The 27,465-nt window shown below is 54.4% G+C and overlaps 2 protein-coding genes and 1 pseudogene across 12 annotated transcripts in view; 2 read left to right on the forward strand and 1 right to left on the reverse strand.

The window, feature by feature from the left end:
• Positions 1–13,560, forward strand: part of VPS37C (VPS37C subunit of ESCRT-I) — a 29,932-nt gene extending 16,372 nt beyond the window's left edge. For 7 of the 9 annotated variants that reach the window (XM_023215469.1, XM_023215472.1, XM_023215471.1 and 4 more), the window contains 4 exons: positions 4,632–4,730; positions 9,235–9,406; positions 10,494–10,576; positions 11,289–13,560. In XM_023215469.1, coding sequence (XP_023071237.1) covers positions 4,638–4,730; positions 9,235–9,406; positions 10,494–10,576; positions 11,289–12,008 — 1,068 coding nt within the window. In that variant the 5' untranslated portion in view covers positions 4,632–4,637 and the 3' untranslated portion in view covers positions 12,009–13,560. Of the gene's footprint in view, positions 1–3,165; positions 3,318–4,631; positions 4,731–9,234; positions 9,407–10,493; positions 10,577–11,288 lie in introns of all 9 variants that reach the window. The other 2 variants (XM_023215474.3, XM_023215470.1) reach the window with 1 other exon arrangement.
• LOC111544823 lies at positions 12,610–13,560 on the forward strand (annotated as a pseudogene). Its single transcript, XR_002732287.2, has one exon. The product of XR_002732287.2 is annotated as an uncharacterized LOC111544823 (transcript).
• A 2,389-nt stretch (positions 13,561–15,949) lies between these two features.
• CD5 (CD5 molecule) overlaps positions 15,950–27,465 on the reverse strand; it is a 26,361-nt gene continuing 14,845 nt past the window's right edge. The window contains exons 3-11 of one of the 2 annotated variants that reach the window (XM_023215479.1): positions 25,809–26,114; positions 25,312–25,374; positions 24,704–25,057; positions 22,267–22,557; positions 20,755–20,880; positions 19,853–19,906; positions 18,655–18,774; positions 17,963–18,053; positions 15,950–17,516 (exon numbers count right to left, since the gene is read on the reverse strand). In XM_023215479.1, the coding sequence (XP_023071247.1) occupies positions 17,965–18,053; positions 18,655–18,774; positions 19,853–19,906; positions 20,755–20,880; positions 22,267–22,557; positions 24,704–25,057; positions 25,312–25,374; positions 25,809–26,114 (1,403 nt within the window). In that variant the 3' untranslated portion in view covers positions 15,950–17,516; positions 17,963–17,964. The other variant, XM_023215480.1, reaches the window with a different exon arrangement.

Consider the following 27,465-nt stretch of genomic DNA (forward strand, 5'->3'; position numbering starts at 1 on the left):
AAAAAAAATTAAGAATTGGCCATGCGCAGTGGCTCACACCTGTAATCGCAGCACTTTGGGAGACTGAGGCAGGTGGATCACTTGAGGTCAAAAGTTCAAGACCAGCCTGGCCAACATGGTGAAACCCCCATCTCTACTAAAAATACAAAAATTAGCCAGGCTGGTGTCAGGCACCTGTAATCCCACCTCCTCAAGAGGCTAAGGCAGGAGAATTGCTTGAACCTGGGAGGTAGAGGTTACAGTGAGCTGAGATTGCACCATTGCACTCCAGTCTGGGCGACAGAACAAGACTCCATTAAAAAAAAAAAAAAAAAAAGAATACTGGAGATTCTGCAGTTCTAAGTCTGGAGGAGGACTTAGGACTCAAGGACTCCAAAAAGAGGCACATGTTGAGAATTCCTGGGCCAGTCAAGACATTGCCATTCCAAACTGCATGACCTTGGGCAAGTAACGTCACCTCTCTCAGCCTCCCCTGTGAGGTTGGGGTGATATTGACGCCCACTGTGTAAGACGGTTGCCAGTGTCCTCATAGCAGCAAATGCTTAGTGGTGCTTTTTATGTTCCTCACACTGCTCTGTTTTACAGATTGAGAAACTGAGGCACAAAGAGGTTAGATGGCACAGCTAGTAAGTGGCAGACCTGGGTTCATACTGAGGCAGTTCGGCTCCAGAGTCTCATCTCTTAACCTCTAGACCAGTGGCTCTCAGAGTGTGTTTCAGGGGGACTCCTGGAGGTTTCCAAAGACCCTTTCAGGCCATCCATGAGGTTAGAGTGGTTTTCATCATCATTCTGAGACATGACTTTGTTTCTTCAGCCTCTTTTCTTGCATGAGTATACAGTGCAGTTTTCAGAGGCTGCATGGCCCATGATCATGTCATCATTCAGGAAGCGAATGGAAGGTGTTGTTTGTGTATTCTTGTGTTTTAAAAATTTCTTGGCTGGGTGTGGTGGCTCACACCTCGTTATCCCAGCACTTTGGGAGGCCAAGGCAGGAGGATTACTTCAGTACAGGAGTTTGAGACCAGCCTGGATCAAATAGTGAGACCCCATCTTTACAAAAAATTTAAAAAATAAATTAGCTGGGTGTGTGGTGGCACATGCCTGTAGTCCCGGTTACTCAGGAGGCTGAGGTGGGAGGATTGCTTGAATCTGGGAGATGTGAGGCTGAAGTGAGCTGAGATCATGCCATTGCACTCTAGCCTGAGTGATAGAGCGAGACCCGGTTTCAAAAATCTTTTCTTCCACTTTTAATTTCTAACGTGGTAAATACTGATAGCTGTAATCCACATAAACAAAACTCTTTGGCGTCCTCCATAACATTGGGAGCGAAAAGGGTTCCTGAGACCAAAAAGTTTGTGTTGTGTTGTTGGAGGCTGTGTTACCTTATTCAGTGTGATACTTGTGGAACATCTGCTGGCACCTCCCATGGTAAGCAGCTGGGGGGGGGGGAGTTGGCGCCTGTCCCAGGGAGTCTCAGCTCTTCTTGGGGCCTCCCCACACGTGAGACCTCCAAGTATGAGACTGAGTCCTGAACCTGCTGGACAGGTGGTGGTGCTGACTGTGCTGTGTGTGTGTGGTCGGCCAGCTGCCCGCGACGGAGCTTCCGTCCTCCACTTGGCTGCACCTGTGGTGCTCAGCCCTGACTGCGGAGTGAGCAGATGCTTGGTGGCGGGCCTCCCCTGGGGTGGAGCCGGTGTGGATGCAGCTGCTGTGGCCCGGCAAATCCTGTTCCAGGCCAGGCCTGGCACCGAGCCAGCACTTTTCCTGTGCTGTTCCACTGAACCTCGCACCCGCCCTGTGAGGGAGGTGCTGTTGTGAGTCTCATTTTACGGGTGAAGAACTCAAGGCTCAGGGAGGTTCCACCTGTGCGAGGGGCAGGGCCTGGACTCAAGCTGTCTCTGGCTGGCTGGAGACTGCGCCCCTGATGTGTTTCGGTATCTCCTGCTTGTGGCCAATTCATTTGGGTTTGGATTTGGAATGTGCTGCCAGCGTTCCTCCCAGAGTTCTGCTCCAGCCCAGGCCAACTGCAGGCTGCTCTTCCACTGCTCCAGCGCCAGCTTTTACTTCTTTTCTTTTTTTTCTTCTTTCTTTTTCGAGACCAAGTCTCTCTCAGTTGCCCAGGCTGGAGTGCAGTGGCATGATCTCTGCTCACTGTAACCTCCACCTCCTGGGTTCAAGTGATTCTCCTGCCTCAGCCTCCTGAGTAACTGGGATTTAGGCGTGCGCCACCACGCCGGGCTAATTTTGTATTTTTAGTAGAGACAGGGTTTCACCATGCTGGCCAGGCTGGTCGCGAACTCCTGACCTTAGGCGATCTGCCTACCTCGGCCTCCCAAAGTGCTGGGATTACAGGCATAAGCCACTGCGCCTGGCCCGGCTTTTACTTATTTTCATTATTTTATTTCATTTTACAGTTTTTACAATCAGATGCTATATTGCCTAGGCTGGTCTTGAACTCCTGGCCACAAATGAGCCTTCCACCTTGATCTCCCAAAGTGTTGAGATTACAGGTGTGAGCCACCATGTCCGACCTGGCTCTGGGGCTTTTAGACCAAGGGTTTTGGAGCAGTAAGATGATTTGTGGACAGAATGCAGGTTTGAATTTTGGCTCTGCCGTTTGCTGGCTGTGACTCTAACCTTTCAGATGCCCTGTCTGCATATGACATGGCTGCTGCTACCTCTCCTTGTTAGCGGAGAACAGCACAGGGAAAACTGACGTTGTCCTTGTTCAGAAACCAGGGGTCTCCACTGTGATACGACTGGCATGGAGCTGCTATCTTCCCAAAATCTGGCCCTGGACCAACTGTGTCAGTCTCTCCAGGAGAAATTCCGGATTTCTGGACCCTGCCCTGACCTACTGATGCAGAGCTCTGTGGGAGGGGCCGGCCACCTGTATCCTTAGTGAGCTTTCCCGGCATTCAGGTGCACACTGAAGTTTGGCAATCCCTGCTTAGAGGTTGGGGGCCACTTTTAACCCCCAGGACATAACAGACACTGGTCACGTCCCTGTATGGGTAGCTCTTTATCAGTGGCCATATGATTTGTTGTTTAAACCAGGGCACCCTTGAGCGGGTGGGGGGGTCCCCTCAGGAGTGCACTGGGACTTCCTGGTACATGGGAACGTGTCGTTTCTCAGTCCTCCTTTTATCTTTCTGATGGCCCTAGGAGATGCCGTTCCCTTCCTGCTGCAAATGGGGAAACTGAGACCTGGAGAAGGTTGCCTCTGACCACACAGCTGTAACCTTGGTCCTTGATTCTAGAACGCCTTCTCAGCTGGGTTGTCAGCCTTGGCTCACCCTAGCTGAGTCCTGGTGCAGGTGGGCTGTGGAGGACCCTAGATTTCTGTGGTGCTGGAATCTTTTGAAAACTAACATAACCTTTATAATGAGAAAAACCAACGTGAAAACTATGGAGCCGGACATGGTGGCGCACACCTGTAATCCCAGTGCTTTGGGAGGCCAAGGCAGGAGAATCGTTTGAGCCCAGTGGTTCGAGACCAGCCTGGGCAAACTAATGAGACCCTGTCTCTACAAAAAATGTGAAACTTAGCTGGAGGTGGTAACGCACGCCTATAGTGCCAGCTGTCAGGAGGTTGAGGTGGGAGGATCATCTGAGCCCAGGAGATCAAGGCTGCAGTGAGCCCTGTTTGTGCCATTGCTCTCCAGCCTAGGCAACAGTGAGACCATGTCTAAAAAAAAAAAAAGAAAAAAAAAAAAAAACCGCTATGGAATGCACCTCTGGAAAAGATACCAGATGAAAATGGAGGACCCTGTCAGCAGAAAGGAAGCAGGTGCTGGCCGTATTTGTGCTTCCTGTCTTCAGTCCCTGGGGTTCCCTCCTGGGCCTGGCTGTGACCCATCTACCACACAGACAATCGATGGCCCTCTAGGCAGAGTGTCAGGGAGAGGGCCGCTGACACCAGCTCTCCGTCAAAGCAGATGTCCTCTTTGGGTCAGTCAATTTCTTTCCTTCCCGATTGCCTGTGAGGCCAACTGGCTGATTTTTTTTTTTTTTTTTTTTTTCCTGCTCCTATGAGGATGCGCATATGACAGTCCATTTTGGTGACACATGGAGAGGGCTGCAGTTGAGGGGAATTCTGGAGGGAAACCTGAGGTTTCTGGAGTACTATATGTAACAAGCAGTGACATAGTTAACCGGTGATGTCGAAGCCAGCAAAGCCCCCATGTGAGGAGCTTGGTGTGTTTCTGGTTCAGACAGAAATAGACACCTACCAGAGGGCATGGTGGCATCAGTGCTTGAAGGAAGCCTTGGGCCAGACTTAGTCTCCGTCCCTGCTGCCTGGCCCTCTCCTCCTGCCTTTTCCTCTCTGCTCCTTGGGGAGCTCCATCTAGCACCCGAGGATTGTGGTTTTGCTTCTGGCTGCAAGTACTTTCACATATCCTGTTGCTCAGGAGAGGGTGGAGGGGGCAGCTCCTTGGTCTCCCTGGGGAGGGGTGGGCTGAGCCGCAGGAATGTGCTCTCAGAGGTCTCTGCCCCTCCTCGAGCCTCCCAGTGGAGTGGTATTATCGCAGGAAAACTCCGGTTTGTTTTTGATAAATCATATGTATAGGCTCGGGGGTCCCTTCCTCTTGGGCTGCCCGTTCGTTACTTTGGTGTCGCTGTGTTCACAGGGAAGGATGGAGACGCTGAAGGATAAGACCCTGCAGGAGCTGGAGGAGTTGCAGAATGACTCGGAGGCGATTGACCAGCTGGCCCTGGAGTCCCCTGAGGTAGAGGGAGGCTGGTATGGGGCCCAACAGAGGCCAGCAGATGAGGCTTGTTAAGAGGCGCTTGTTCAGGATGCTGGCTTATTGGAAGTTCTGGCCAAATTCATCCCCCTTTTCTGTGAACTTCATCCTGGTTTGGACTCAGAGGAATCCCTGAGGCTTCAGACCAGTTCCTGGGAGTTCTTGGCAGTGCTGGGAAGTCCACGCCTCCTGGTACCTTCCCAGGACCCCGATGCCCCAGGAGTCCCCACACTGTCGTTCCAGCCCAGATCTGGAGGTGGCTCCTCAAAGCACTGCTGTGATTTTGTACCCACTTTTCCCCAAGAGCCTCGTGCGATCCCGTATGTCCAGGTGACTCTAAGGCTTCTAGGAGCCATTCTCGGGCTGAGATCTAGCTCATCTCCCATTGGATCCTGTTTCTCCTCATAACTGCTCCCTAATCCTCTCGCTCTTAATCACAGAGTCCCTGTGGAAACAAACAGAATCCTGCCTGTGCAGAGATTTACACTTAATAAAAGATGTTCCCTGCCCCTAGTATCTCCTGTGACCCTGGGACGTCCCCTGTGAGATGGGAGAGGTCAGGCCACACAGCCAGAAATACCCACGGTCACCCACTGAGTGACTGCAGCTCATCCGTTGTTCTGGAAGCTCCCACCTCCTGTCCCTAATGTGAGGGAGAGACACGAATGCAAGTCATGTCAGCTCATTTGATTTATATTTGGAGTACATGTTTGCTTGCATGGGTGAGCAGGTATGGTGCATCTCTTCTGTGAACTTGCAGTATTTTTGAAAGAAATAATGACGCTCCCCCATCCAGTGTCTCTGTGCTTCCATGCCATCGGGGGGCGCCAGGCCGGTGAGTCCCCTGCTTCTGTTCTGCCTTGCACTCTTGCCACCTGCTGCCTGCCCTACCTCCTAAGTGAGGAATCTTCACTGGGGTTGGAGGTGACCGAGCATTGGGTTGAAAAGACCTCCGGGTGGGCAGATTGTGAGGAGAGGTGGACACCGTGGGGCACATCCTGCCACCCTAGGGCTTTTTTAGTCCTCAGCAAGGACGTGGAGCAAAGCTTGCTTGTCGAAGCCCCAGGGCCGACTCAAATGGCCTGTGAGGCTGTGAGCTCTGCCAAGGCATTGCTCCTGCCTGGCCTGGTGCTGGGCACAGTGCGGCTCTGCCTGCATTCCTTTGTCACATATGAAGCACTGTGAGCGTGGTGCCGTGGGAAGCCCAAGGCCTGCTTCTAGAGTGTGCAGAGCTGAGCAGGCGGACAGAATCGTGACAAAGCAGAGAATCATGGAAAACGTGAGCAGAAGCGACCTCTTGGGCAGAAGGCATTTGAATTTTGTGGTGTGCAGCCACACCTGTCCCAGCGATCTGAACTCTCTGAGGGAAGAAAACACTCGTGGATCAGGTGGAAATGAAGCAGGACAAGCCACTTAGACTTCAGACCACTGGCAAACTTTTTTATCGTGGGCTGTAAGACAGTAATTGAGTCACTGTGGGTTTGTGAGAAGAGACAGGAGCTCTCTCTTAGTTTGGGGCATGGACACGGCTTGGAGAGAAGGGAGGTGGCAGGGGCTCACCATGTAGAAGAGTGTGCGTGGAGGGGTGTGTGGAGGGGAGCTGCTTTGGGGTGGGGGCCAGATGTAGAAAGGAAACACTGTAACTTAGTAAGGATAGTTAGTCAGAATGGTTTTATCTCCCACTTTGCAATTTTTTAAAATTTTTATTTTTTTAGGCAGGGTCTTACTTTGTTGTCCAGGTTGGAGTGCAGTGGCACCATCATGGCTCACGGCAGCCTCGACCTCCTGAACTCAAACAGCCCTCCCACCTCAGCCTCCCAAGTAGCTGGGACTACAGGTGCACACCACCACACCTGGCTAATTTTTAAATTTTACATAGCAACTTTTAAGAACTTAGATACTACTTGTCGAGTTTTGCTGTAGATTCAAAGAAAATTGATAATTATCTGTAAAGGTTAGTAGCGACTCCTTCCTTTTCTAGCTATATATCTGTATGAGTATAGATTCTTCCTGCTTATTTCCACCAAAGTAATATACTAGGACAGATTGAATTCAGAAGCAGCAAAACATGTGAAAACAGCTTTTATTAACCTATTTTTAGTCTTATCTCTTTTCAGTGACTGGGAGGACTTCACACTGAACCTCTAATATGCATCGATATGTAATTTTTAAAATTGATGCATATTTTGCATATTTATGGGGTAGATCCGAGTCTTTGTTGCATGCGTAGAATGTGTGACGATCAGGCTGGGCGTGGTGGCTCACGCCTGTAATCCCACACTTTGGGAGGCCGAGGCGGGTGGATCACCTAAGGTCAGGAGTTCGAGAGCAGCCTAGCCAACATGGTGAAACCCCATCTCTACTGAAAATACAAAAATTAGCTGGGCATGGTGGCACATGCCTGTAGTCCCAGCTACAAGGAAGGCTGAGGCAGGAGAATCACTTGAACCCAGGAGGCAGAGGTTGCAGTGAGCCAAGATTGTGCCATTGTACTCCAGCCTGGGCAACAGAGCAAAACTCTGTCCAAAAAAAAAAAGAATGTGTAATCATAAGGTCAGGGCATTTGGGGTCTCCATCACCTTGAGTGTTTGTGGTTTCTGTGTGTTGGGAACATTTTATGCTTCTTGCTACTTTGAAATGTACTATACATTTTTGCTGACCATAGTTACCCTACTCTGCTGTTGAACATTAGAACTTATTTCTTCTAACTGTATGTTTCTACCCATTGACCCACTTCATGGAGAAAGATGTCAGAAGGCTGTGGGTACTGGGAGCAGAAATAAGTAGGGCAAGATTTAGGGGAAAATGATAAAACGTAGATTTATTGGTTTAGACGCAACAAAAAGGCAGTGGACGTATAGGAAGGCCAGAGGATCCATGGGGCCCTGCAAGGGGTGGGTGAGCAGGAGGGCTTTAGGCCTTTCACTCTGGGTCAGCCATGTAAATAAAGTTTCCATGGCTAATAAAATTAGATTGAGAGTCACGTATGGTGGTTAGTGCCTGTAATCCCAGCTATTGGAATGATGAGATGGGAGGATTGCTTGAGGCCAGCCTGGGCAACACAGGGAAACCCCATCTCTGCAGAAAATAAAAGAACTTAGGCGTGGTGGTGCGTGCCTGTAGTCCCAGCTACTGGAAGGGCTGAGGCTGAAAGATTGCTTGAGCTCAGGAGTTCGAGGCTGCAGTGACCTATGGTCATGCCACTGCACTCCAGACGACAGAATGAGACCGTGTCTCTAGAAGGCAGCAGCGTGGGCTCTAGGCTGGATAGACCCCTGGGCCCTACAATCTCTGAACCGTGGCAGCCTCGTCTGGAGGGCTCAGGAAGGGCAGGGAGCTGTGGCATTCCTCTTTCCAATCTGGAGCACAAAGAAGAGGCTATGGGCCTGCCCCAGAGTGCGGGGCCTAAGACTGTCCCTGTAGGTGGGACAGCAGGAGGGGGAGGGGCAGGCTTTCCCTGAAGCCTCCTCTTTCAGAATGCCCATGGGCTTCCTGTGTCTGGTGGGGCATGAGCCAGTCCGGCTTGGTCTGTCACACGCTGACCATGGTGGAGAAGCTGCACAGAGAAGCTGCACAGTGAGGGCCTGACTCAGAGTCAGTCTTGCTGAGCTATTCCCTGCGCCCTGTGGCGGGTGCCGAGGCCTGTCTTCTGGTGCCCCATGCTGCTGTCAGTGTACGGTCACCGCTGGCTCAGCGTGCGGGTCTGACTCCTCAGCCCTCCTCTCAGGAAGAGGACTCCTTGGCGGATTCATGGGGCATGAGATCACAGCAGCTGGGAAGGGTGCCTTGGCTTCTGCCTCACTGGCTGGCAGTGACGAAGAGCTGGCAGAGGAGTAGTGTGCCACTTGGCTTGGGGAAGTGTTTGCAGCAGGGAATGTCCAGGATGGCCCCTCTGGCTCATCTGTGCAGCTTCTCTGCAGGACACACGTGCCACATAGGAGGCAGGTCCAGGTCTCTCCTAAGTCAGTGGCATGGTCTGGTCCCGGGCCCTGGCTCTCTCACCCCTCACAATAACTTTATTTGGGGCCTCATTGCACGTCTTGCCTGTGCATCTGGCCAGGGCCGCCTGAGTCCATCATGGTAGGTCTCTTCACTCTGAAGCTTGGGAATAAGTAATTGGGACTTTTGGTCTCTTCCCAGAAAGGCTCTGATTTTCTCATGTAAATTAGTCCAGCTCCTCCTTGGCGCTCTGCACACTCCATTGTGGATATCAGTCACGTGGCCTTGGGCGAGCTCTTCACCTTCAGCTCCAGGTTCCCATGCGTCTCCACCTCGTGGGCTGTGGGTTCAAAGATTAAGTGAGGTGCAGAGTACTTTGTTCAGGGTTAGAACCTGGCTTTGTCTGACTAGTTGAGGGCTGAGTATCGCCCGTGGATGAGCCTCTCCACCCCACGGTGAGGATGTGCCCCAAAGCCCCTGACCCAGGCTGCCAGGAGGTTCAGGGTGATGGACATTTTCCTTAGGTTCTGTCGTCCTGCCCTTTTAGGTCCAGGACCTGCAGCTGGAACGGGAGATGGCACTGGCCACCAACCGGAGCCTGGCGGAGCAGAACTTGGAGTTCCAGGGCCCCCTGGAGATCAGCCGCTCAAACCTCTCGGATAAATACCAGGAGCTCCGGAAGCTCGTGGAGCGGTGCCAGGAGCAGAAGGCAAAGCTGGGTAGGGTGGCTCCTCTGTGAACTCAGGGTCCCCATTCAGGGTTGGATGGGGCTGAGCAGCTGGAACAGCATGAAGGATGGATTCCCTGTCCCCTCCCCAGGATGGGCAAGGCCCATAGCTACTGAGGCCCGCCGTGTTCCCAGCCCTCTGCTAAGTGCTTTATGTACCTTTTTTGACAACAGTCGTAGAAGGGTGGGGACTGTTGTTACTCCGTTTTTTTTTTTTTTTTTTTTTTTTTGAGATGGAGTCTCGCTCCAGCCCAGGCTGGAGTGCAGTGGCGGGATCTCAGCTCACTGCAAGCTCCGCCTCCCGGGTTTACGCCATTCTGCCTCAGCCTCCCGAGTAGCTGGGACTACAGGCTCCCGCCACCTCGCCCGGCTAGTTTTTTGTATTTTTTAGTAGAGACGGGGTTTCACCCTGTTAGCCAGGATGGTCTTGATCTCCTGACCTCGTGATCCGCCCGTCTCGGCCTCCCAAAGTGCTGGGATTACAGGCTTGAGCCACCGCGCCCGGCCGTTACTCCGTTTTATAGGTAAGAAAAATGAGGCTCAGAGATGGAACTTGGCTATGGTCACCCAGCTTAGAAATAGGTGGAGTTGGGATTTGAATCCAGATAGCCTGCATCCTTTGCTGCCACTGTTACCCTGGCAGCTCAGCTTCTGTGCTTTGCTGAGCTGCTCCTGAGCTGCTCTGGGCTCTTTGTGTCCCAGGACCTGTCACGTTTGAAGGTGGGAGGGCAGTTCTGATGGTGAGAGAGCTTGACACTCAGGTTAGGTAACTCCCCTGGCTGGCAGGCAGAACCGGGTCGGTTGGGCTCTGAAGCCCGTTGTTTCCCTTCCCAGGATGGTGTAGGCGAGACTTGGCCAAGGTCTAGGCTGGGTTCAGTCAGGCCCTTCTCTGCTCAGGAAAGTAGTCTAAGGAACTGGACCAAAAGTGCCCATCAAGCCCACCCGAAAGGACCCTTTGGTGGACCCTGGGGTGGTGGCTGGGCCTGGATGCACACAGAGGGCATGCTAAGGGTCTTTAACACCGAATCAGGAAGCACTTTTCAAATGCCAGTCGTTCTGCCCTCCCTCCTCCCTTCCAGAGAAATTTTCTTCAGCACTGCAGCCAGGGACCTTGTTAGACCTTCTCCAGGTGGAAGGCATGAAGATTGAAGAAGAGTCCGAGGTGAGAGGGCGAAGGCGACACCCCTCTTCCTTTGACAGGGTGTCAGTCCCTGCAGCAGGGGCCCTGGGAAGGAGGAGCAGGTGTCTGCAAAGCATGGGACAAAGGAGCTTTCGTAGATGGCAGAGGTGAAGGACACCTTTAGTCCTGGGGAGGCCTTTTGGGTACAAATAACAGGAACTCAGTCCCACTAGCTGAAGCAGAAACGAGTGATAGTGGACAAGGGCAGCTTGCAGCCCTGGATGAGAGGGCAGCACAGCAGAAGGCCCCCAGGGGCTGAGGCCAGCCCCCCACTCTGCTCTCCTTGCTTCCTGCTTCCCTCCGGGCCACCTCTTCAGCCTCTGTGGGCAAACTGGTGCTGTCCACTTTGGGTGGAAGAAGCTTCCAGGCCCTCCCAGTCCCTGGGCTAGTGCTCGGCCGGGTGTTCAGTACATATATGCAGTGGCCACTGTGGGCCTGGCCTGATGCCAGGGTGCCAGGACAGAGGTGACCATGACAGAGACAGTTCTCGCCCTCGAGGGACTGACATTCTAGTGAGGGAGACAGTGCATGTACCATATGTCAGCTGTGAGAAGGGGCATATGGCCAGGGAGGAGGAGGGGGTGCCCGAGGCAGCGCGAGGTGGGAGGGCTGTAGCTGAATTTGGACCCTGGGGAAAAACAAGAGACCTTGATCCCAGCTGGCCCCTGTTGTCACTGGACCTTATGTCTTCCAGGCCATGGCCGAGAAGTTCCTGGAGGGCGAGGTGCCCCTGGAAACGTTCCTGGAGAATTTTTCCTCCATGAGGATGCTGTCCCACCTGCGCCGGGTTCGCGTGGAAAAGCTCCAGGAAGTGGTGAGGAAGCCCAGGGCTTCCCAGGAGCTGGCCGGCGATGCCCCCCCACCCTGCCCGCCACCCCCGGCGCGCCCAGTGCCCCAGGCAACGCCCCCTGTGGTTGAAGAGCAGCCGCAGCCACCATCAGCCATGCCTCCCTACCCTTTGCCCTACAGCCCGTCCCCCAGCCTGCCTGTGGGCCCCACTGCCCATGGAGCCCTGCCACCAGCCCCTTTCCCGGTGGTGTCCCAGCCCTCCTTCTACAGCGGGCCTCTGGGCCCCACTTACCCGGCAGCCCAGCCTGGACCCAGGGGTGCTGCGGGTTACTCCTGGTCCCCACAGAGGAGCACGCCGCCCCGGCCGGGCTATCCTGGGACCCCGACTGGCGCCTCTGGGCCTGGGTACCCCTTGGCGGGAGGCAGGGCCCCCAGTCCTGGTTACCCTCAACAGTCTCCATACCCTGCAACAGGAGGAAAACCTCCCTACCCAATACAGCCCCAGCTCCCCAGCTTCCCAGGCCAGCCCCAGCCCTCAGTGCCCCCGCGGCCCCCTTACCCCCCTGGGCCCGCCCCTCCCTATGGGTTTCCACCACCTCCGGGGCCTGTCTGGCCTGGGTATTAGACGTGCTGCTGGCCCTCGGCCCCTCCCTAGTCCCACCCACGCTCAACCTTTGGCCCAGCCATCGCCGAGATGCGAGGGTCAACTGGAAGTGGCGTTGGTGCTCCCTGTGGACTTGCGTTGGCACCCGGAGGCCTTGGAGGGACAAGGCACTGGGCAGTGTGACTGGTCACGGCACTTGCTGGCCTTCTGGCTGGAGGTCCTCCTAGAAGCCCCTACTTTGAGTGCCTGGCTGCAGCGGTGCTAGCCAGGCTGGAGTCCCGCACCTCTCGCCGGTGTCTGTGTGAGTGAGCGTGTGCGCACGGTTATGAGCATCTACTTGCGGCTGCGCTCAGGGCCGTCTGAACCCAGTGCAGAGTTATCTCGATGAGGAGGCCCCGGGTCTCCAGCCCCTCCGTCTCCCCTGGGGTTTGGCGTATTTGACGTGGAGCCCCATGCCAGGGGATGCAGCTGTTGGTGTCTGTCCAATCCAGTCAAGGCTAGCCTGCCCACGCACTGTGGCAGGGGTTGGATTGGAGGGAGAGAACAGAGTTGGGAAAAACAACAGGTTTGAGTCCTATAAAGCCATAATTTAACTCTAGTACCTGATGTCAGACAAGCTTGACCTGTGTCCTGTTTGAGTGGCGGCAGCGCCAGCGCAGCGAGAAGGCTGGGGGTCGTGAAGATTGTCCCCAGACCTTGCTTGCACTATTTGGAGAACCCAGGGGGCTGCCTCGGGCCCTCTGGCCAGAGGGAAGGGAGCAGCTCTAGCCCTGGAGATTGTGGTCACATTGGGGCTCGTTTAGGAGTGGAGGGCCAGGTCACCTCCCCGGCCACCCTTCTCTGGGACCCCCCACTTTAGGGTGACTTTGCCCGAGGCCCACGCATCCATCCACTCCTTTAGTGCCTTGAATCTCATTCACAAGCAGCCCCCTCCCTTTCCCTCCCCTTCCCCTCACTCCTTTGATGTAATCCTCCCACCCCCAGTGTCCATCCTAAGGCATCAAAAGAGGCCCTAACGGAACTTCCCAAATGGTGCTTTTTAAAAAACACCATCACTACATTAGGGGCAGTTTTTTCGCACCTCCCTGTCTTCAGAATGTAAAGGGTGGGGATTATGGCTCTGTTTAATATGCAGCCCCCTGCACTGTGGGGTTTGGGGCATGTTCAGTAATAAGAATGAAGACGATAGACAAAGGGGTGTGATGAGTGTTAACTTGGTTGTTCCAGAGGTAAACCAGGTCTCAGGGAAGAGCCTGGAGCTGCTATTGCTTAGGAAGTTGTACGTGCCTTGAAATGTCCACTACCTGAGGTCCCAGCGTCTGGTGGGCCCGGGGCTGCTGGGGCCAAGGAGGGACCTTGACCTTCTGGTGCCTGCCCCTCCCCGGCCTACGTGCCATCTGCGTGACGCTCGGTCAGCGGTGCCGGTTCTTTACCAAATGTGCTTGCTTCTCCTGAGTTATTTATAAAGAGAAATCACTAATGGACTCTACTGGTTTGAGTGCTTCTGAGCTGGATGACCGACCGCCCGTATGTTTATGTAATTAATTGCCATAATAAACTTTGATGAGTCACATGTGGTGTGGTGTTGGTGGGTTTGAGTGAAGACGTGGCTGCATGTGGGTGCCTTGATTTCTTCTGCGGCCTTCAGATCATGCTCTCTGGAGGGGCCTCTGTGATTCACGTCCTAAAGCCCCATCCGTCTGGATGTCAGCCCTCCCCTGCCTGCTCACCCCAGGGCTGGCCCTGGGAGCATTGACCTTCCCTCTCCGGCTCTTCCTCTTTCCTTCTTAGCGGTTTTCCTGTTGGAGCCTGCGTTTTGCCTTGTCCTGGACCGAGAGCAATGGCGTGCAAGGCCACAGGATGCCACGAGGGGGCGTCTGGTCCTCAGCCCGCTCGGGAGGTGCCGTGATCCTGCCACCTGCCGGAGTGGCGGGACGTCGGCATGTCAGCCTGTCCAAGACCCATCTAATTCTACCCTGGGCTTGCAGGATGTGCTCAGAGGGACAACGGGCCGCTAAACTGGCTGCGGCACCAATGGTCATCTAGGCCTTGGCCCAGCCTGCCTCCCTCCCCAGCGTCGCCCTGAGGTCAGCTGCTGAGCTGCCTATCCTGCGGCTGGGGAGGGTGTCTTCAGCTCAGCAGGAAGGGCAGCTTCGAGGGAGTCCTTAGACCGGACTTCTAACAGTCCCTCAAGTCAGCCCTCTGCCTCTCCTTCCCTGCAAGGTGACGGGGTGGCCACCTGCGGAGGATGCCTAGAGATGCCCTGAATCGCTAGTGTTAAATACTCAGCAGGGCTGCAGGCTGTGCTGTGCTTTCAGGCGCATTGTCTCCTGGAGTCTTCACAACAGCCCTTTCATCCCCAGTTTAAATGGGAGGAAACCACAGGGCGAGTGGTTTGGTGAGCATGTTGCACAGCCTTGGGAGGAGGTGGGACTGGGACTGGGTCGGTTGGATTTCAGAGGCTGCAGGGGCTCCTCCCCACTGCCTTGGTGGTGCCAGAAGTGCCTCCTGAGGACAGAGTTGAGAGTCGCTGGGCTCCGGTCAGATGTTTACCGCCCTTCACCCCCAGCTGAACTCTGGCCTTGCCTTGCAGGTGTCCAAGGCTGAGGACACAGGACATCAGGGACAGCTGGAAGCAATTTGGCTTTGTAGGAAGAGGCTGCAAATCTCCCTCTAGGCACATAGGTCACTTGCCTTGGGTTGGTGCCAGAGTGGTGGCAGGGGACACGGAGGGGCCGACTTTCCAAGAAAGGACCATCATGAGCTGCCTCAGCTGGTCAGCCCGCGTGTCCCACCCTGTGCTCTTTGCCTCCCGCTCTCCCTGGCCACCTCCCTCAGAGGGCAGCACACACGGGCGCTCCTCGCGCCTCCCTCCCTGCATCCCTGGGAGATCACTGGCTGCCTTTCACCAGACTACAGTGGGCCTCCCGCTGCAGGGGGACAGACCCTAAGCATCAAATTTAGAGTCTCTAGATTCCTAGCTTAGGACACTGCTCTGCTGGATGTGGTGAGGCCATATGAATGTCACGTCCTTACAGCTCTCTCTTCTCTGTACTCCCAGATCCCTGGGTGCAAGGTAACTTTTTTTTTTTTTTTGAGAGAATCTCACTCATCTGGCTCCCAGGCTGGAGTGTAGCGGTGCCGTCTTGGCTCACTGCAACCTCCACCTCCCAGGTTCAAGTGATTCTCCTGCCTCAGCCTCTTGAGTAGCTGGGATTACAGGTGTGTGCCACCATGCCTGGCTAATTATTTGTATATTTAGAACAAAACAAAACAAAAAAAAGCCTGTTGCCCAGGCTGGAGTGCAATGGCAAGATGATGGCTCACTGCAGCCTCACTCCTGGCCTCAAGTGATCCTCCTGCACCAGCCTCCTGAATAACGGGTTACAGGCATGGGCCTCCATGCTCAGCGAATTGACAACTTTCTTTTTGGTAGAGATGGGGTCTCACTTTGTTGCCTAGGCTGGTCTGGAACTCCTGGCTTCAAGCAATCCTTCTACATTGGCCTCCCAAAGTGCTGGGATTACAGGCATGAGCCACCATGCCCGGCCACGTGACGATGTGAACCTAATGTGCTAGAATCAGGGTTTGCACGCCCACACACTCATTGGCCAGGTCACATGATTTACCCAGGAACATAATTTACTTTAGGGAATGGGCAGGGTTTGAGAGAAACACAGGTGAGCGGAAGGGGTGGCCCTGCTCTAGCAGGTTGCTGGGTTGCAGGAATGGGGAGGTTGTCCAGGTCACGGAAGTGCATCCTCCACAGCCGGGGGAAACGGACAGCAGCCCCCTGAGCACTGGCTGGGGGAGCAGTGAGTTGCCTTCACTAGCCAAGGCAGGAACTCAGCAACGACACCTGGTACACTAAAATGCTTGTATTCCATCGCATCACCAAACATCTTTTTGAAATGCATCACCCAAGTCAGCCACCCCTTGAAAAACAGTTTTCTAAAGACTCATTTCTCCTCAACTAAACTCTTTATTTTTGGTTTGGTTTTTAAGTAGGCCATGGTTGCTTTCAGGCCACTGTATAGTGGCCAAACTATAGATGAAAGAGCTTTTATTAAAAAAGGCACTGATGGGAGACACTGGCTGCCCCGGATCCTTTGCCCTCCCTAAGAGCAGCCTCTCAGTTCCCTTTTGAGGAGCCCCCTCACCTCCACCAGATATGGGAAGAGAATGGGGTCCCTGTTTCTGGATCCCCAGCATGGTCAGGGGAAGATCTGTGACCTGGGCTTGGCCACGGGGGCTCTCAGAAGGCAAGGCCTGGTTGGAAGCTGTTGGTGCGTAGAAAGCTGAGCAGATTCTGGGATTACCCCACCTCATGTCCTAGTAACTTCCCTTTGCTCTTCCAGACTTAGATTCTGTGGCTTGGACCATTGATGCCTATGCTCTCAGAAGATACAGCATCAAATGGTGTGGAGAAAGGCCCTGTCCTCAAGATGTGTTCCCATATTGCTTCACCTTCTTAGGGAGCCGCCGCAGTGAGCTCCGCATGGCGTCTCCCTTGATCAGACCTGAGGCTCCTGGGTAGACCTCCCCTTCTCACTTGTAGTTAAGGAAGCCGAGGTCCCACTGGATTAGGTGTATGTCCAAGATCTCTTAAGTACTAGAGGAGTCTATTTTAGTCAAGGGAGTTATTTAAACCAAAGGAACATGTCCAGCCCCACCTCTGACTCTTGTGTTAGAAGATGAACTGTGGTGGGCTGATACTACCTCAGCTTGGGACGTTTGATTGCTGGGTGAAGCCAAAAACCAAGTTGGTTAAGGTTTACTAGGCATCCCTTTGCACAGGGCCCTGGCTGGCACTGGTGCCCTGTAGGCTTGACAGTTGGTGGTCCCTGCTCTCTGGAGAGGAAGGTGTCTTTAGATGAGGGGGTTGGGGAGGGGAGTCGCAAGACAGAGGGAGTGGGGTGAGGCTGTGGGTCACCCTGGCTGGCAGCTGCGGTGAACGTGCCGAGCTGTCTTTGTGCCCAGGTGAGCAGCCTCTGACCACCATGGCTGCAGAGGTCCCCGGGAATCCTCTTCTTGTGCCTCCCCTGAGGGATCCACAGGGGTGGAGGCTGCACAGAAGAGGCCGGAGCGCATGAGTTGTCAGGAAGGAGGAAAAGCACTACTTACAAAGAACTATTCAAAATGCATTCACCCAGCTGTGAGCTTCCTTGTCACTGCTTACCAGGGACAGAGTCTGAGAAGAAAGCCGATTTCACTCAGGCGCTGCTCCCCAGCGGGCAGGGAAAGGGGGCCCCCTTCATACACGCCCGAGTCTCTAGTTAGAAGGCTGCTTGTTTTGGGACTCTGCCCACCACAGCTTCCACGCGTGGAGGGGCGGCCAAGCTGTTGCGCAGCAGTGTGAGCTGGCCTGCCACTCGGAGCAGCACCTGCCACTTCGTGTCTGGAAGGCTCCTGGCCTCTGTCCATGTTCTGGCCGGGGTAGAAATAGGGACATCATTTCAAGTGAAGAGCGGACAGTTTTCTCAGAACAAGCAGGTCTGGCTCTTGGCTTTTTGCTCCTGGATCCCAGTTCTGTGGGGTGAGAAGGAAACGTGTTAGAGGAAGACACTGCAGAGGTGATGCAGGGAGGTGGGGGACAGGACCCATGCTTTGGGCTCCATCTTGGGGATGGCTGCTGTCCTGAGCCGGGGGCTCCTCCTCCCCGCTGGCAGGTTGGCAGCTCTAGAGGGGTGTGATTGCATCACGGAACTCTTGGGGACTCTGCCTGTGTGGCGTTCCGCATGGAGTTTAAGAGTTGATTGTTAAGGTCCATGATTCCTCTGCTCTAGTTGTCAAACCAGCTCGTATAACCTAAACAGCTGACATTTGTCTTTTCCTTGACAAGAATCAAGATGCTGGGGGTCCCCTATTCATGTATGGGCAGGCTGGGACCGAGGGGAGGCACTGAGTGGCTGCTGCTCACCCCCAGGACTGTGGGGAACCCAGGGGTGCTGGGGTCAGGCTGGAGACAGGCTCACCGTTACAGCCTCTGAGCCCCGTGCAGGTCGTAGTCACTGTCGGAGGAGTTGTCAGGCTGTGTGGAGGAGCGATGCAGAGCTCCTTCCAGAGCTGGGGAAAGAAAGGACGCTGTTTGCAGAGGGTTTGTGACTCCACAGAGCCCCTTGGGTCCTAGAGCCGCTGCCCACAGCGGGTTGGAAGATCACAGGGGCTTTATGAGCCGGTGACAGCCCGGTATCTGTTTTGATCAAATCAGCCAAACGTTCACTAATGATGCTGAACTCCAGGCTCCCTGGGGCTTAATTGGTAACGGCCAGTCAGGGAGCCTTTAGTGCAGCGCTCCTGCAGCCCACTTAATGGCTCTCTTCTGGCCTGGAGGAATCCAGGGGGCCTCATTTACCATCCAGGCCCCACCAAGGCCCTGCAGCGAAACAGGCCCATTAGGTCACAGCAAGGCTGGGGTTGATGGCTTTCTGAGTGCATTCTTCTCTCCAAATGCGTAGTTCATGGTCTCAAACAGGACAGCTGGGGCCTGTAAAGGCTACATCCCTTCCGCACCCCTGCTGCATCCTGCGACGTTTGATCCCCCTGCGCCCCGGGGTCTCCCTTCTCTCTTTGGGCCATCACCCCACCTTCAAGGGCATCACGAGACCTGCCTTGGCGGCCTGCTCCAGCCCTGCCTGCGTGCCTGGGAGCACCCACTGGTTCTTACCTGGATAAGCTGACAGGCGGGAGTTCCTGGGAGGTTGGCTGTATTCGTTATCCACATGGGAGGCTGTGGGATTCTCAACATGGGACCGGATGGTCGCTGTGTGGTTGCGATGGAAAGACACTGGGCAGATGGTAGGAGACAGTGTCATTAGACTTGTGGCTATGTCCTCCGCCTCCTTCCCCAGCAGGTGCCCAGAACGTTAATCTCCTATTCCCATGATGTTAGCGGGGAGAGGGCAGAGGCACTCACAGCCCCTTCAGTGCCTCCCCCTCTCCTCTCTTCCCGGGAGGTTCGTGCTAGCAGGGTCAGCAGCAGACTTTGAGAGCAGGTTTGGGAACCCAGCAATCTGACTGGCGGGGTAGGGCCTTCCATGAGTCAGTCATCAAGCATTTGCCAAGCAGGAGACTGGAGCACAGGTGACAGGACAGATATGCTCCCTGCCCTCCAGGAACTGAGGGTCTGTATGTTATTAAGCAAGGCTGGGCAACACAGAGCCTTCTTGAAGGATTTGGCCCTGGACTTGGGAAGGAGGAAGAAGGTGGAAGGGGAGGCAGGAAGAGCGCCACGTCTCCATCCATTAGGGTGTCTCTGGCTGTGGCTGGAAGGAGGGAGGATGAAGACCAGGGATGGTGTTGGGCTGGCTGCACCGAAATGTCCTAATAGTGGCCCTGTAAGTTGTTCTATGATAAAAATAGCTTGGACAGCCCTTCTTAATGGATCCTTGCTTTGGAGATGGGCAATACAAAAATGCCCATTAAGGTTCTGATAAGTCCTGAAATAGCCATGCTTAGCTGTGCCTAACTCATGGTTTTCCAGATCTGTTGATCAGGGAGGTCTCTTTTGTGAGTGCTGCCTGTTAACATCCACCGGCCACCGTGTTGGGGAATACTGCTGGAGGAGGCGAACACTGTTGGGGACCCTAGAGATGAGGCGAGGGACAGAAAGGATACCATGAGATGTTTCTACACTCTGAGGCTTCAGTGGTAGAAACCGCTCAGCCATCTGCCCATCAGGAAGCCTCCGCCCTCCCTGGTGTGGGGACGTCTGTTGGCCACAGTCACACGTCAGACAAGCACCGTGGAGATCAGAGGCTTCAAGCAGCCACAGGCTCCGTCTGTGGTCAGCAGAGAGCCTCGACTCTGCCTCCATGGTCTCTGTCCAGCACCTGAGGGAGGCTCCTGCCTCCGGGGACACTTACTGTTCTGATTCATTCCCGTTGGGCCAATCCACTGACGCTGCTTCTTCTGGCGGACTGGGCGAGAGACAGGAAAGGCGCATCAGAGTGGTGGGGGAAGGTGGGGATGGGGCAGGCAGGGGGGGGGATGGGGCAGGGCCTGGGAGGGAGATGGTGGCAGCAGGTGCAGCTGAGGGCAGGACTGTTGGGCTCTGCCCCCTGGAGTCTCTCGTCAACCTCGGTTTCCTAACTTGCTCGGGAAGGGAATTGGAGCCATCATGTGCCAAAAGAGAGGCCAAGGATGGTGGAGAGGTGGCTGGCTTCCCAGGAGAAAAGACCACAGGCGTTTAGAACTAGACCTGGGCAGGCACTAGGACCCAACACTGCCCTGCTGGGCCTTCTGTTCCCAATCTCTCCCCTCTCACTTCTTTGTCTGAATAATTTCCTGTTAAGTTCTGCAAGGCAAGGAGAACAACCCGCCGCGTTCACAAGGTGTGCGATCGCCCATTTGGTAGATGAAGAAACTGAGGGTCGGAGAGAGGAAGTGTCCCAGTCAGCATCCTGGGCAGTGGTAAGTGGTGGGGCTAGGCCTGGGACGTGTGTCTCCTGCCATCCATCAGAGGCCGTGCTGAACAACCTCTGGGCCTGCCACAGCCTCGAGAATGGCCACGCCCCTGGCCTGGAGTGGGTCTCAGCTGGGCGCCAGAGACGGACACATTGGCAATTGCAGTTTTGTTTACTTTCTGTTTCTGTTACTTGGGGCAGAAAATGGCTAATGGGCAGGAGAAGGAAAGGCTGGGGGGCGAAGCAGAGGTGCCCTGCACGCCCAGCTCTCTGGAGGCACAACCCCTCCTCTAGGAGACTCCACTGCAGCCCCTCCAGTCTCTGCACATGGGAATGGAGCCACTCAGGGCTACGACACCTACATTTCTTCACCAGCTTCTTGTAGGCAAGGGGGCCGCACACGACCAGCAGCACCCCCAGGAGCACCAGGGCCAGGATGATGCTTGCCACGGTGCCTGCGGCTGGGCCTGCTGGATTTGGATCCTGGCCTGGGGAGGCAGGAAGAGTTAGGTCAGTCCTAGCCCTGGGGGAGAAAAACTGTGGGAGGGAAGCTGCTGGCTGCCTGGCTTCCACCAGTCACCCTTGCTCATCCGAGAAATCACCAGCATGCACGGAAGGCAATGATCTATTTGTCCCTCCATCCATCTCTAGAACTCCCTACTACCCACTCACCCACCCACCATTTATCATCTAACAGTTGATCATCTAGCTATCATTTGCCACACTTGCTATAAGTTATTTAATTTTCTACCATTTTCCAGTTGTTAGTGATCACCTTGCCATCATATACTATCATAAAGCAACATATGATCTTATACCAATAGCCAGCTGGGCCTCTATTCTTTTTTTTTTTTTTTTTTTTGAGATGGAGTCTTGCTCTGTCGCCCAGGCTGGAGTGCAGTGGCGCAAACTCTGCTCACTGCAAGCTCCGCCTCCCGGGTTTACGCCATTCTCCTGCCTCAGCCTCCCGAGTAGCTAGGACTACAGGCGCCTGCCACCATGCCCAGCTAATTTTTTGTATTTTTAATAGAGACGGGGGTTTCACTGTGTTAGCCAGGATGGTTTCGATCTCCTGACTTCGTGATCCACCCGCCTCAGCCTCCCAAAGTGCTGGGATTACAGGTGTGAGCCACCGTGCCCGGCCGGGCCTCTATTCTTGATCCATCCATCCATCTGTCCATTCATCCTTCTGTTCATCCATCCATCCATCCATCCGTCCATCCATCCATCCATCCGTCCATCCACTCACCCACTCATCCATCCATCCATCTGTCCATTCATCCTTCTGTCCATCCATCCATCCATCCGTCCATCCACTCACCCACTCATCCATCCATCCATCTGTCCATTTATCCTTCTGTTCATCCATCCATCCATCCATCCACCCACCCACCCATCCATCCACCCACCCACCCACCGATCCGTCCATCCACCCACCCACCCACCGATCCGTCCATCCGTCCATCCATCCATCCATCCATCCATCCATCCATCCATCCATCCATCCATCCATTTCTCTCTTTTACTTGCCATTTAGTTACCATTCATGTAGCAAATATGTGCTATCTACCATTTGATTTTCTGGCTTCCACCTTGCAAAGGTAGAAGGTAGAAGGAGAATTTCTATGACTCATCAACTGCCTGACAGTGATCTCTGCCTGTTGCTTGCCCTGTCTCCTGTTATTTTTCATGCCCATTGCTGTCTGAGTACTCTTGCTCCCTGGCCCTCCAATTTCCCTCTCTCCATCCTTTCTGGGTCTCTGGGACTCTCTGTCTAGCTCCCCAGGGCTGCCCTTTAGAGACATGCACCCTGACCAGGTCCTAGAGGTAAAGTTGTAACTGCTTCCACCCACTGTGGGCTGTGGCCAACTCACATGTAACAAACACCTTCTCGCAGTAGGACTTTCTCTCCGTAAGTTCGTAGCACTGCGACAGCTTCTCATGGGGACAGGAGAGCCCCCGGGATGTTGGGTCAGGATCCAGCACTCGATAGGCGTTGACGCCGCCACACTGCTGCTCCCGGCATACTTCCTCCCACCGCAGCGAGCTCCTGGCTGAAGAGCTCTCGCACAGGGCTGCCCACTGAGCCCCCTGGCGCACCTCCGCGGTGCCTTCACAGATGCTGCTGCCCCCTACCAGACGGCTCTGCACCTTGGGCTGGAAACCTGAGAGGGGAAGCAATGGGAAAGGAGGGTGCAAATGTGGCCCTGAGCCTTTGTGCTGCTTCCTGGGGCCCTGGCTAGGGGAAGGCACTGTATGGGACCACCAGAAGAGGAGCCTTCCTTTCTGCCCCTCCCTTCTTCTGGTACCCTCTGTGGCTCTTCCCCTGACCCAGCACTGTCTCTGGTGCCTCTGGGCAGCTGCCAGCACCATCCGGAGACACAGCAGCATAGGCGCTTTCTGCAAGGAACCTGTTGGCAGCTACCAACAGGGAGTTGGCCCCATGCCAGGTGGAGGTAAGAGAAGAGTGTGGGAAATAGGCTCCACCTGGGTCCACTTCCCGCTTGGAAACATCCCATCATTCTCCCGCTGCACTTTGGGAAGAAGAAGGACTTTTCAGAAGAGGTAAACTGAGGCCCAGGGGTTGGAAAGACCTACTGCCCTGAGTCCTGGCAGTTCACAGTTGGGACAGATCCTGCTGTCCAGGCACTGAACGCTGAGGACCAGGCTTTCAGCCAGTGGGGCCTGGCTCAACAGAGGCACGCATTTATTTCTGCCTGCCGAGGTGGGGCCTGGGAGTCCGTAGCTGAGGCCCACGCACGCTCAGTTTAGAGAGAGTTGTGATCTCACCAGCTTTGGCCAGTTTCCATAGCAACATCCACCTTCAAAGTGCTAGTAAATCTATTTAGAAGAAGCTTCAAAGGTAAGAACGCTGGGTATGGTTTTACAGGTTGTAGCCTGCAGGAAGGATAGTAGCTGAGGGGCGGGTGGGACTGCGAGCCAGCCCTGCTCCCCTCATCAGGCCAAGAGACCCTTGGGAGCTGCTTCTGCTGGGGGAGGGGCAGCATTTTACTAATTCACACCAGGTACTCAGCGTGCTTGCAGGACAGCCAGGTGGCCCCGAGCAGTGATTCCTAGATTTGTGCACGTAAATCGCTGAGGACCTTGCTGAAAAGTGGATTCTGATTCGGAAGGTCTGGGCTGGAGCCTGAGCACCTGCATTTCTAACCGGCTGCTGCTGGTCCAGGACCACACTGAGTCACCAAGGCTGAGACAACAGGCTTTAGAGTGACCCTGCTTGAACAGAAATCCCAGCAAGTGCTCCACAGTACTGGGCAAGAGGTTTAGCCTCTCTAAACCTCAGCCTCCTCACTGTAAAAAGGGATGATAATGATAACACCCCAAGGGAAGTGGAGGCCTGGTCTTGGCCTCTAAGAGGTAAGAAGGGTTGGGGTGGGGAAGACACATCCACACTCAATGCCTTGGTAATCTCTGCAAAGCTACAATTTTCCACATGGTCTTAGGACCATGTGGAAAATTTAGAAAGTCCAGGAACTAAGACCATGTGGAAAATTTAGAAAGTCCAGGAACGGTCCCTGCACGAAGTAAGCTCTCGGTAAGTACAAGCTGGACTTTACTGAGAACCTTCTGACCATAGGAACCCACTACTTCCGGGGGGAGGCGTGCTGCGAGGATTCTCCCTTCATTTCAGCTGTGGTTTCTTGCCTTTAGTTTTCTTCCTTGATCCTAGTTTGGCCCACTGGGGTCTTGCAGACTCACTGTCACCTGCCTCCTCCCCTCAACCACACAGCGGCGTCATTCTCTTTACTTTGTCAGCGCACGGCGCAGGACCCTCTGCAGAGCCCTCCTGGGGGCTGTCTCTGTTTCTCTCTTTGCCTGCTGTGCTCTTACCCCCAGGCCTCAGGGCCCTCCCACCTCTCACCATTGCTGCAATGTCAACCCTTGGGATTTACAAACGCCCCTCCTGCAAGGCCCACCCCTCCAAGTGCCCCATCTTTGGCACGTGCCACAATTCCTACCTAGACATTTTTTTCTCCCCTGAACCCACGAAAAGACCTTGCCTCCTCCTGGAAGTCCTGCCGACTCCCCTTCCCCATGTGGCAGCTGAGCCAGTGGTTTCTTTGGGCTTGGGGTGTGTAGCTTTGCAGAGATTACCAAGGCATTGAGTGTGGATGTGTCTTCCCCACCCCAACCCTTCTTACCTCTTAGAGGCCAAGACCAGGCCTCCACTTCCCTTGTATTCTCCACAGTGCCCCGTGCTGCACATATGTTCCCTGACCTTCTGGGATGCTCTGTGACCCCACCTAGGGCAGCAGAAGGTGTCATGGGGCTTGGCCAGGTCTCATTTACCTGAGCAGAGGAGGGCAAGAACTTGGCCACTGTTCTGGGGCTTGATTTTCCTGAAGCAATGCTCCAGGGAGGTACAGCTCGAGTTCTGGATCTTCCATTTGATGGGCAAGGGCTGGTGTTCCCGCAGCTCCCCTGGGTCTTGGGCTCTGCCTGCCTCGGTCTCTGGCAGATGCTTCAAGAAGGAGCCACACTGGAGGCTGCTGCAGAGGAAGTTCTCCAGGATGTGGGTCTTGTCCTGGGCCTTGTCCTGGGCCTCATAGCTGATGGTACCCCCCAGGCTGCCGCTGTAGAACTCCACCACGCCGGCACAGTGCCGGCCACCAGCCTGTGCCACCAGCTGCAGCCTGGGAGGAGCTGGGAGAGGAGAGAGCGGGAGGGGGAGCCAGCCTGAGCACCGAGGGCTCCTGGGCACTCCTTGCTGTTTGGCCCCAACTTGTGGACAACTGCTGACCAACACTTGGCCTTGGGAGGTGGTGGGGTCCCAAATATTACGTAGAACACACCAATACTAAACATTTCCACTTTATCGGAAATTCAAATGTAACTGGGCATCCTGGGTTTTTATTTCCTAGCTCTGACTCCCTACGGGGGGTTCAGAATCCTCTTACCTGTGGGCTCTGGAGTTGTGGTGGGCGGGGGCCTTGTGGGTGGAGGTGTTGTCGTCTGGGGCTCTGCAATGAGACACTCTGGTGAGGGAGGAATGGGTGGTGTGGGGAGGGCCGGGGGCAGCTGGCAACCTTGAGAGGACCAGGAGCTCCTGGCATGAACGCCGCTTGGCACACCAGGTCTGCTTGACCCACACGTTGTCTGCAAGCCTCCTGAGAGGCGGAAAGTACCACCCCACTTCACAGATGGAAGAATGGAGGTTCAGAGGTGCTGATGAAGTCAGTGATTGGCAGAACTAGGTCCTCCATTGCCATCCTACAGATGGGTGCTGGCCCCTTCCAGTCTCCCTCCTGGGTATGTGTCTTGGGGAGTGGTTATAAACTGGGGTCCCCCCACCCCTTCCACCAGCCTGCTCAGACCCTAGATCACAGGCCTTGGGCAGTCTCCTCGGGGCTGGCGCCCAGGCCCAGGGTGCCCATGTGGCTGGCTAGTTACCCACCTAAGCAGGTCAGGCCCAGAGGACGACACACGTCTCTTCCGCTGTGGCTGCAGTTGGAGAAGGAGCCCAGGCGTCCGTAGCAGGTGATTTGGCTCTGATGTCTGTCAGTGATAAGGAAGGGACCAAGGCTTAAGGGCACCCCACAGTTCAGTCGCTGGCAGACTTTTGATGCTTCATTGGGGTCCTCCCAGTGGTTGGAGCTCCGGCCCCAGCTCTGGCTGCAAACCATGTGCCATCCGTACTTGATGTAGACCTCCAGCTGGCCCTGGCACCTCGAATTGGAACGGGTGAGCCTTGTCTGGAAATCTGGGGGTCAGAAAGGTGTGGTGGGGGTCAGGCTGGGAGAGGTTCCCCACTGGAACCCCTCACTACCCTCTCCCTACCAGGCCCCACGCCCAGTCAAGCTCCCTTCTGCCCCGTGGGCTGCCTGCCTCACCCCTTGTGAGCTTCATCCCTTCTGGGGCACTGCAGGGGCTTCCCAGAGGACCCTGACCCAAGCAGTCCCGAAGCTGGACCCAGGAGGGTGGGGTCCCAGATTTCAGAGCCAGGAGGGAGCTCAGATAAATGGGCAAGGTGTTCTTGGCAGCCACTGTCTAGCAGGATGGCCCCTGTCCTAGAAATTCTGTCTCAAGGGGTCTGAGATTGGGGCTGGTGTCTGCTTTTTAAACCATCTTTAGAAATTAATTTTAGGCCAGGTGTGGTGGCTCATTCCTGTAATCCCAGCACTTTGGGAGGCTGAGGCAGGCAGACCACCTGAGGTCAGGAGTTCGAGACCAGCCTGGCCAACATGGTGAAACAGTGTCTCTACTAAAAAAAAAAGAAAAAATACCAAAAATTAGCTGGGTGTGGTGGCAGGCGCCTGTAATCCCAGCTACTCGGGAGGCTGAGGCAGGAGAATCGCTTGAACCAGGGAGGCAGAGGTTGCAGTGAGCCAAGATCGTGCCACTGCACTCCAATCTGGGTGACAGAGCAAGATTCCATCTAAAAAGAATTTTATTGAGGTAAATTTACATAGAGTGAAATGCACTCATTTTAAGGGTACTGTTCAATGGAATTTGACAAATGTATATATGCATATAAGCACCACCATAATCTAGATATGGAACATTTCCATCATCTAGAAAGTTCCCTAAGGCCCCTTTATAGTTAATTTCCCTGAATCTAGCCTCAGGCAAACACTGATCTGCTTTCTGTCACAAAAGATGAGTTTTGCCTGCACTACAGTGTCAAAGACATGGACTCATACAGCAGGTGTTTTATTTTGTTTGGTTTGGCTTTTTTTGCTTGGCATGTATTTGAGATTTAGCTATGTCGTTGGACGCATGAGTAGTTCATTCCTTTTCATTGCCGAATAACAGTTCACTACATGCACATGCCTCATTTGTTTTCCATTCACCATTTGATTTGTTTCCGGGTTTTGCCTACTACAAATAAAGCTGCTGTGAACATTCACATACGGGTCTTTGTGTGGGCGTTTCCATTTCTCTTGGGTAAATACCTAGGAGTGGAATTGCTGGGTCATGGGCAGACATGTGGCTTGTGTGATTTTATCAAACTCCATGAGGGGAAAAATATACGTGTGTGTACGGTGTGTGTGTGGTGTGGTGTGTGTGGAGTGTGTGTGGTAGGTATGTGTGTGTGGAGTGTGTGGTGTGTG

Source organism: Piliocolobus tephrosceles, chromosome 13, assembly GCF_002776525.5.
Source record: "Piliocolobus tephrosceles isolate RC106 chromosome 13, ASM277652v3, whole genome shotgun sequence".
Lineage (NCBI taxonomy): Eukaryota > Metazoa > Chordata > Mammalia > Primates > Cercopithecidae > Piliocolobus > Piliocolobus tephrosceles.